Raw genomic sequence first — 10,558 nt, forward strand, 5'->3', positions numbered from 1 at the left:
CTTCACTTAAATTAAAGTTATCATATATGAGAACTTCTATTTAAAAAAATAAAAAATCAAACTGTCTTGACAAAAACGATTTCTATTCTATGTTCATATCCCTTATCGCGATTTGATAATAATAATAATAAAAAAACGTATTGATCATAATGAAATCGTGTACACCTAAAAGACTTATTCATCGTATTCGTAATATTTTTTTAAAAATACCCACGTGAACGGTGCAAAAACCGATATCTGTAGATTTAACATAGAATCTATTCTGAAATTAAAAAAATATAAAAGAAAAAGAAAAAACCAAAGCTGTTCGTAATTTGTGCATCTAAAAAACATTATTCTATAAAAAAATAGCATTAATATATAACTTAGAATAATATTGTTAAAATTTGTTATAACATTCGACATGCACATTATAAGTAAAATTTGTTAATATTAGAGATATGAAGAAAATATAGATTTTTTTCATTGTATTTCTGTAATTTTGAAGGAAGTTAAGATAAATTTTAAAATTTTCATATATATGATTGAATTGTGATTGCATGACATCGTCCCTTTATTAAGAAAAACAATTTATTAAGTAAAGTTTAAACCCGTGATCCTACGTTACTTTTAAGTGAGAGAAGAAATTATTAAAATATGTTACTTCGAAATGATTTTAATTTAAATCTGATTACAATGAAGTTATGTCATGCACATGCTACTTATCCTAATATAAAAAATTAATAATAAATTTGTCTATTTCAATAATTTTGGCCTATAATTAAACTATTTTAGTAAAAGTTCTCAAAATATAGTGACAAAGTATAAACAACTACTATTTTAATCATTTTGTTATCTTTTACTACTAATTTGTTTAACTTCATATTAAACAGCAGGATATAATTTGTGAAAAAATCGGAATTAGAAGAAATAATATAAGTTTTTTTTTAATAAGACTCTTTATATTGTTAAAGGGTTTAAATTATATGGATTACAACGAGTCGGATCGGATACGGATAATGTCTATCTATTATCCGATTCATCCATTATCCGTATGGATACCCGTTTAAAAAGTATATTTGAATATTTTAAAATTAGTAAGTATCCGTGAATATTTAAAAATATATTTTATAATTTTTGAAAATAAAATTACAAAATAGTATGTAAAATAAATTAAATATAAATTAAAATTTAATTATAATTAAATTAAACCTAATAAGATATAAATTAATTTTAATTCTAATTAAATTTAATTTAATAAGATATAAATTAATTTTAATTCTAATTAAATTTAACTTAATAAAATATAAATTAAATTTTTATTTTATTTTTTTAGATAACATGTACTCATATGTATGAATAGTATAATATTCGCATCCGATCCGTTTAAAAAAGATATTAAAAAATAATAAATATACGAAAATAGCAAGTATCCGTCGACAGATTTTATCTTTTCTCACCTAATTCATACAACCTTAATATTGTGTATATAAATATATAATTTTTTTTTCTAATAAAGAAAGATCTCTATATGTGGATTGACAATGTTATATTAGGTCCAATTAATCTTATATCTTTACTTTATAAAGGTTATATTCTTTCATACTAACACCTATATTATTAGACATTCTTTCATCGCACACAGACATTCTTTCATCGCACACAGAGCTTGTAACCTTTGAGACTTGTATGTGGTTAATAAGCAACCTTCGATTCCCTCGTTGGCCTTTGGGTAAAAAATATGGAGCTAGAAAATCTTATGTATCTATTTCGAAAATATTTTCAAAAAATACCCACGTGGACGGTGCAAAACCCTAAACTTTGAAAACACGTGAACGGTAACAGACATCCGTCTACAGTCGAATTCAATATTTTAATAGCTGTTGAGTATTCTGCTGCATGTGATAAACTCTATATATAGTGCCTCATTCAGAGGCCAAAGATGTCAACAATTTGTAGTTTGAAGAGAATGGCTTACACACAAGGTTTCTTGCAGCTCCGTGCCCTAACCACCCCGGCTAGAGCTTGGCCACAGTGGGAAGTGGGGACCACCGCACGAAAGCACATTGTATGCAAGGCAAAGGAGGATGTCCAAGACGGTGATGCCACCACCCTCAGCCTTGTCTCTCGCAGATTGGCCCTCGGCACTGCGCTCATCGGTGGTGCTGCTGTTGCTGGAACCAAGGCTTCACCTGCTGCTGATGCTGCTGCTGCTGCTGCAAATCTCTCTCTGGAGAAACCTGGTATTTTACTCTTCATCACTTCTTTAAACACTCAACTATTTTCATGCTTGTTTTAACGTGTGAGTTTTTAGTTCATATATCGGATACGAAAATGTGAAAGTTAATCTTAGCGTCTATTTGGTTTGACGTGAAAAAATAAAGAAGCTGTTTAAGTACTTTCAGTTTGAACGCATGATTTCAGTGTTTCCGAAATGTTTATTATCTACAACATAAAATATTGTTTTACACTTCCTTTTTCACTGTATCACTACTGCATTAAGTAGAATCAAAGTCTCGTATTCATTGAACATGGCATGTAATGAGTTTATTGTCTTGGGTACTGTAGGAGTTAGCCCATTACCAGCAATAAAAGCTGAGGAATATCCTGCATCGGTTGTGGAAGCTCTTTCTCTCAATCGAACCAGTTTTCCCGAGGGCTTCGTTTTCGGGACAGCGTCTGCGGCTTACCAGGTATATGCACTCAATAAATCATACAAATGCTTTTCTTACTACAGTTTATTCTATTTATCACAAAAAGTAAATGTTTGTTATGTTCTTAATATGTACCAACAGTACGAAGGAGCGGCATTTGAATATGGAAGAAAACCTAGTGTATGGGATAACTTCACCCATAGATATCCAGGTTTTTCCCTCTTTCTGTCTCAAACATTATGTATCAAGAAAAAGGGAAAATACTTTCTTTGATTTTATTATATTTCTATTTTAATAGTTAGTTGTAATAACTAATTACTCAAGTGAAAAAAATAAATAAAATGGGAAGAAACAAGAATAACTAAAAGAAGTACAATTGCACATTGGAAGAGAAAAGTTGTAAGAAATAACAAATTTATTTGAACTAAAACAATTATACAATATTTCTTATAAATTTTAAAAAAAAATCTATGATTTTTAGAATTTATATTATATATTTAAAACTTGAGAAAACCAGTAGATATAAATAGTCTTACTACAAATTTGTAATAACTTGCAGAGAGGATAGACGACCGAAGCAATGGAGATGTAGCAGTTGACGAATATCATCGTTTCGTAGTAAAGTCCAAATTCTTATTGATGATAACATACGATCAATATAGTAGTCAATTATCTTGGTCCTTCAAAACAATTAATTAATTTTATGTTGTTTTGTATTTATATAACAGGAAGATATTCAGATAATGAAGGATATGAATCTGGATGCTTACAGATTCTCCATGTCATGGTCTAGAATAATACCAAGTGAGATAAAAGTTGATGAACTATTATTATTCTGCTTGTTATTACTGTTGTTGGATCTTTCATTGTTAATGATTTCAATCTTGTTTTAAAAATTATTGATATATAGATGGAAAGGTCGGTGCAAACGAGGAAGGTGTAAACCAAGAAGGAATCGATTACTACAATCGCCTCATCGATAATCTAATAGCCAACGGTCAATATCCACGTTTTCCTCTTCTGGTTTTTCTTGATTAAAAATTACATTTTAAAATACTCTTTAAAGTAAATGACAATAATCATGTTTTACAGGTCTACAACCGTATGTCACACTCTTTCACTGGGATACTCCCCAAGCTTTACAAGAAGAGTACGGAGGTTTTTTATCTCCTCAGATGGTGTAAGTTATTCATAATTTATCTTTTATCCAACAATAATTATTTACTATTATTAAGTTACGTATTTTAAAATAGATTTTGGTGTATTGTTGATTTTCAGAGGTGATTTTCGAGACTACGCAGGAGTTTGTTTCAAATACTTTGGAGACAGGGTGAAACATTGGATTACTCTAAACGAACCATGGTCTTATAGTAATAATGGTTATGCAGTTGGAACCTTTGCACCAGGTCGATGCTCCGAAACGCTAGATTCAACTTGTCTCGGTGGTGATTCAGGAACAGAACCTTATATTGTTACACATAATCTACTACTTTCTCATGCAGCTGCTGTAGATCTGTACAGGAAAGAGTACAAGGTTCTTTTAACTATAGTCCTTATCAAAACATTTAAATCTTAATATTTTATTAGATATTTTGACATTAATTGGTACGAGGATTCAAGTATGTGGTACTACTGTTTTACTAAGATAACGTTCGAAACACTTTACCCAGGAAAGTCAAAACGGAGTGATAGGCATAACAAATATTTCTACTTGGTACGAGCCATATTCGGATAGTGAATTAGATAAAAGCGCTGCGAAACGAGCACTTGACTTCATGTTCGGATGGTAAGTGCTTAACTAGGTAGAACTTATGTAGAATGTTATAGGTTTTCTATCTATATAAAATGTTTTTGATATTTTCCTCCTATATTATGCTTTTACAAAATGCTTTAGAATTTACATTATATTTTAATAATTTGTAACTATGATTATAGGTTCATGGAACCATTGACAACAGGAAGATACCCAGAAACTATGCGTAACTTGGTTGGTAAACGATTGCCAGAGTTCAGCGAAGAAGAATCAAAACTTTTGGCTGGTTCATTTGATTTTCTTGGATTGAACTATTACACCACTAACTATGCTGCGAATCGACCTAAAGTTGAACCTAGTCCTACATCCAAAGCCGAACCTAGTTATACCACTGATGCAAATGTCACTTATCTAAGTGAGGAATTCTCCATCTTTCAATTATGTAAATTATATATATATATATATATATATATATATATATATATATGTGTGTGTGTGTGTGTGTTTAATTTGTTAATATCTGATTTTGCTTTTGTTTTCATTGGCCAGCTGAACGAAATGGTATACCCATAGGTACACCGGTATGTATATGATTATGTCAAATTTTAAGTTCATATTATTGTTATTATTATTTTATTTCATATAACTTTATATTTATATTTGCAGACGGCTTCTGATTGGTTATATGTTTATCCCAAAGGAATTAGAGACTTGTTGCTCTATACCAAAGAAACGTACAACGATCCTGTGATTTATATAACTGAAAATGGTAAATATAAAAAAACAAAAAAAAAACAATTTTTATTATCTTTGAAATATATTTTAAAGAATTTTATTTTAATATACTGACGTGTATTGATTTTAATTCATAGGTAGAGGTAACGATGTGAATGATGAACCACCGCAGACACTTGAGGAAGCTCTTCTTGATATTTACAGAATCGATTATTATTATCGTCATCTTTATTATCTACTCTCAGCAATCGGGTAATGATTTGTCTTTTTCTTTTTTACTTATTTTAATCATTGTTTTTAAATCTAATTTTGAATTTCTTATTTTGAATTTCTTATGAAGGGATGGCGTAAATGTAAAAGGATATTTTGCATGGTCGCTGTTGGATAATTTTGAATGGAAGAATGGTTATTTAGTGGGATTTGGACTGAACTATGTTGACAGAAACGATGATTTGAAGAGATATGCCAAACTCTCTGCACAATGGTTTACGAATTTTCTAAGAAAACCATTACGTCCCAAATGATAAGAGCACTTCTGTTAGACTTTGGAAAGATTCTATAAAGTGATGCTTCCATTTTAATATTTCAATAAAGTGTGTGCTGTTAAACTTTGTATTAATGAAATGTCGCTTTTAATAAATTTACTTATAAATTATTTCCTCATTGTTCTTTATTAGAGAAAACATATATCCATTTAATTATTCTTATCTAGCTTATAAAGTGGGTTATCACATTAAAAATTAATATTCTAATTAATAAATGACAGAAACATCCATTTAACATATTTTATTATATTATTATGAGTATGCTAACTTTAATATAATTAATTTTACTATTTTGCGTGGTCAATATTGGACAATTTTGAATGGAAGAATGGTTATTTAGTTGGATTCGGATTAAACTACGTCGACAACTTGAAGCGATATGCCAAACTCTCAGCAAAAATGGTTTAAGAATTTTCTTCAAAAGCCAGATCCAAATCCAAATTACGAAGGATAATAGCATCTATGTTACAGTCTGAAAACTTTCTTATGTCATGTTGCTTATTTAATAAATTTCAATAAGTGGGTGTGCCGTTAAACTTTTTATAATGAAACGTACCTTTTAATAAGGAAATGTCTTTTTTAACAACTCTTTTTTAACAATTTTTTGACAACACTGAGGTGGTGGCTTATGATGGGTTGGTTTCAAATATTTTTCTGAAAACAAATTCAAACAGACCAATAAAGCAATGACATGTGGCCCATTGTCAAAAAATTGTTAAAATTTGTTGTTAAAATATCAGGATCCTTTCAATAATTTTAGTAATAAATTCCTGCCTGCTTGTTTTTTTAATTAAAGACCAAAATACTAAACCTAAATCATAAACCTCATACCCTAAACTCAAAACACTAAACCCTAAACCCTAACCATAAAGCCTAAACTCTAAAGCCTAAACCATAAACCCTAAACCATAAACCTTAAACCCTAAACCATAAACCCTAAAACGTAAACCCTAAACCCTAAAACCTACACTTTAAACCCTAAAACCTAAACCTTAAACCCAGTATGAATATATCCGCTACCCATAATCCGCAGGTAGTAAATATTCACGGATACCAACTATCCATTACGAATTTCATACGCAAATATCTGTGGACTAGATTTGGTTTTTTAGAAAAATTGTAATCGGTACCATGTTTCGATTTGGTTTTTAATATGAAAAAATTGATACAGTTAGGTTTTTTTTGTTACTATTGCACTAACACTATTAAAGAGGTGTTCCATGTCAGTTCATGTTTTTTTTTCAATTAAAAATTTGTCACATGTCAAATTAACATCATGTCATATGACAGTGATAATATGATGTATTGTCTTAGTTTTGATTTAGTTACTGTATTTTTATTTTATCTCAATTCATTTATAATTTTTTTTAAAAATTAAACAATTTTGTCTCTCTTCAAATAGAAACGAAATATAATTTTTATATGAATGTTATACAAAATTTATATTTTTATTAAATGTTTTTAACAAAATTAAATTCATTTATATTTATATTTTACATTAAATTATATTTAAAAATGTTTTAAAGTTTTTAAAAGAAAATAATGTTAATAGAAAAAAAATTCAAAATTAATTTCAACTAAAAAATATGTTAAACTTATTTTTCAATTTACATTTCATAAAATAAAATAAATTTACAACTTCAATTCTTTTAAATCATTGTATATTTTTAAAATGTGTAAAATTCAATCATTTTTATACAAATGTTTTAGTTGATTTAGAAATTAAAATTTTACACATTTTAAACGTAAATTTGTTAAAATAATTTTAAACAAGTTTATAACATTTAAAAGAAACAAACTTAAAATTTAAAAGTAATTTTAAATAAAGTTCAATGTAAAATATAAATAAACATAAAATAATTTTGTCAAAAATATTTAATAAAAGTATTTTTATAACATATATAGAAAAATTAAATTTCACTTAAATTTAGAGAAGAACAAAATTACTATTTTTAAAAAAAAATTAAGATTGAATTGAGACAAAATAAGAATAGAATGATTAAATTGAGACTAAGACAATAATACCCAACGTAACAGTAACATGTACCCCTATTACTGTCACATCACACTATTGACAGGAATAAGTTTGACAGATGACAAAGTTTTATTTTAAAAATAAAATTAAAAATTATTTAAAATAGCATGAACTAGCCTATAACATATCTTTAACAAGTGTATTAATAGAAAACCTGATTGCTATCAATTTTTTCGAATTAGAAGTCAAGATAAATAAAAATGTAGGAACCGATTTTTATAAAAAATCGAAACCTATGTAATGATTTAACTGAGTTTCAACTATAAATTATTACATGATTGTTTTGTACAAAGAAAAATATAATTTTTAAATTATTATTTCTTTATCATTTTTATCTTTTTTAAGATGAATGGTATATCTAAATATTAGTTTGCATGTTATAATAGTTATTATTTTTTAAGATACCTGTACACTACTTAAAAAAAAAACAAAGGCTTAATCTTTAATTTGATTATTTAATTTTATTCAAAATTTCAAAAAGACTCCTAAATCTTGATTTTTTCAATTTAGTTCTTTACTTTTTTTAATAAAATTTAATTTAATTTTTTCACTAATGGTATTTGTTAAGAATGAGAGTTCTTTATACAGATTTCATGTAACATCCCAAAATCTCACACTTGATAATTTATAATTGATATATTGTAGCATTACATTTAAGGTAACATCCATTAATCTTACGCTTCATAATTCGTTTTAAACTCAGATTTCAACTATAAACTCATAAATATATCTCGAATTCTTCTAATTTATTCTTCTATCTCTTTCTTCATTGGCACCGAATCAGACGACATTCCTCCATCTGCTCCCGTATAACGAATTATACGATAATCACACATACACAAACACAAACACAAACACAAACAAGTAGGGTGAGCTAACATGCAACCAATCATTTATAAAACATGCATAATTACTTTGATACACTCAACAAACCTCATATAATAATTATGTCAGACACCCTCATACCATCATACAACAATCACATCATAGATATTCATCCATTACTTTGATACACTCAACATACCTCATATAATAATTATGTTAGACACCCTCATACCATCATACAACAATCACATCATAGATATTCATCCATTACTTTGATACACTCAACAAACCTCATATAATAATTATGTCAGACACCCTCATACAACAATCGCATCATAGATACTCATACCATCATACAACAATCGCATCATAGATACTCATACCATCATACAACAATTGCATCATAGATACTCATACCATCATACAACAATCGCATCATAGATACTCATACCACAATACCACAATTACTAATAGACACTCATCCCACAATACCCAATAGACACTCATTTCCACAATACCTAATAGACATTTATTCCAATGATATGTTGATGAGCGGTTACGGGAGGTTATGCACTTGTGATGACTTCTACTTCTTCTTACAAATACACTTCCAAAATACTCCATATCATCCACAAGGTTAGTCCTCAACAATATGTCCAAAACCGGCACATAGACCAGGACCTCCTGCCCTCCATACCATCCACAAGGTTAGTCCTCAACACTATGTCCAAAACCGGCACATAGACCAGGACCTCCTGCCCCTCTCACCACATAATTCATCCTTATCTACTTGAGACTGAATGATTATTAGAGTATCAGGATAACCTCCAACATCAGGACCCTCAACATCAACATATACACAAATATCATATCATTATAGAATCTCTGCATGAGACTCATACCATGCTCACATTCCTCAACTCATATTATACTATTACGAAATCTCTCCATAATACTCATATCATGTTCAGATGCATAAATTCAAATCCAATATAATAAATTACAATCATCACAGAAATCATACAAAATGAATATATCACAAAATAAATTAACAATACTAAAATATCACCATAAATAGTCACCGGAGAAGAATCAAATGTTTGACAAATCAAACTCACCATAAACGCCAGTACATATGACTAGTCACAACTTACTACTTATTGAATTTGACCAGGGCTGCTCTATGATCAGGGATGTACCAACTCCGGTTTTTAAGATTCCTCTATCCTACCATCACAATTATAATTCATAATTCCATATCTACCATAATAACATGAATTCATCAGAAATTTCCATTCCAACAAGATATATTACACAAATTTAACAGTACATAATCTGTTCAATAGGATTTAAGTTAAAAACTTGTCGAGTAGACTTCCAGGAAAGAGAGGTGCGTCACAATGGACAACTTAAGTACCAAGTCTTTCCTTAGCCAAAGTGTTCCTCAACTGGTTTTTAAAAAATTTCTTATTTACAGATTCAAAACAAGAGCATATAATATTAGCACAGAAATTCACTATAGATAGATATACCGTAAGCACCTATGTTTTTCATTAACAGTATTCACACAGAATTTCAAGACATGAATAGTAATAAAACAATATTAAATCATAATATAAAAGCTTAGAAAGGTTAGCTCCGCTACCTCTATTCCAGACTTCTCTTGCTCCGAATTTGTTTCTCTTTGTGCAAAATAGCCTCCCCTCTCATGACTATTTATAGTCCAAAAATTTTACTATTCAACAATTTTTTAATATTATTTATTATTTTAATATTATTTTATTATATTAATATCTTAATCACCACTTACATAATAGATTCCTCAATAATGCCTTAAAACGTGGAGTGTTTTATCCACTATCAATATTTTAATTTTTTTTTATTTTTTTTGAACAAAAAGGTAGAAAAGAGTTGAACCCATGTTTTTGAAATCACCACAATTTTCTACCAATTAAACTACCAAAATTTCTTATTTACCTTTCCACATTTTATTTTTACATAAATTTATCATATTTTCTATTCACAAAGAAAT

The 10,558-nt window shown here is 28.6% G+C and overlaps 1 protein-coding gene across 1 annotated transcript; it reads left to right on the top strand.

The window, feature by feature from the left end:
• The first annotated feature begins 1,934 nt into the window (after positions 1-1,934).
• Positions 1,935-5,761, top strand: LOC108318797 (cyanogenic beta-glucosidase). The gene is made up of 14 exons (XM_052871150.1): positions 1,935-2,222; positions 2,548-2,672; positions 2,775-2,844; positions 3,193-3,251; positions 3,362-3,437; positions 3,544-3,630; positions 3,726-3,813; positions 3,912-4,167; positions 4,304-4,419; positions 4,569-4,801; positions 4,936-4,967; positions 5,053-5,155; positions 5,259-5,373; positions 5,462-5,761. The coding sequence occupies exons 1-14, from the start codon at positions 1,949-1,951 to the stop codon at positions 5,643-5,645; spliced, it is 1,818 nt and encodes a 605-aa protein (XP_052727110.1). The 5' UTR covers positions 1,935-1,948; the 3' UTR covers positions 5,646-5,761.
• The last annotated feature ends 4,797 nt before the right edge of the window (positions 5,762-10,558 follow it).

Source organism: Vigna angularis, chromosome 11 (assembly GCF_016808095.1).
Source record: "Vigna angularis cultivar LongXiaoDou No.4 chromosome 11, ASM1680809v1, whole genome shotgun sequence".
Taxonomy (NCBI): Eukaryota; Viridiplantae; Streptophyta; class Magnoliopsida; order Fabales; family Fabaceae; genus Vigna; species Vigna angularis.

What these genes read in the sequence shown, in the direction of transcription:
- LOC108318797 (XM_052871150.1), top strand. Translation starts at nt 1,949, where the DNA reads ATGGCTTACACACAAGGTTTCTTGCAGCTCCGTGCCCTAACCACCCCG. An exon ending in ACGAATATCATCGTTTCGTA is followed by an intron (nt 3,252 to 3,361) that starts GTAAAGTCCAAA and finishes TTTATATAACAG; the next exon opens with GAAGATATTCAGATAATGAA. An exon ending in CTTGACTTCATGTTCGGATG is followed by an intron (nt 4,420 to 4,568) that starts GTAAGTGCTTAA and finishes CTATGATTATAG; the next exon opens with GTTCATGGAACCATTGACAA.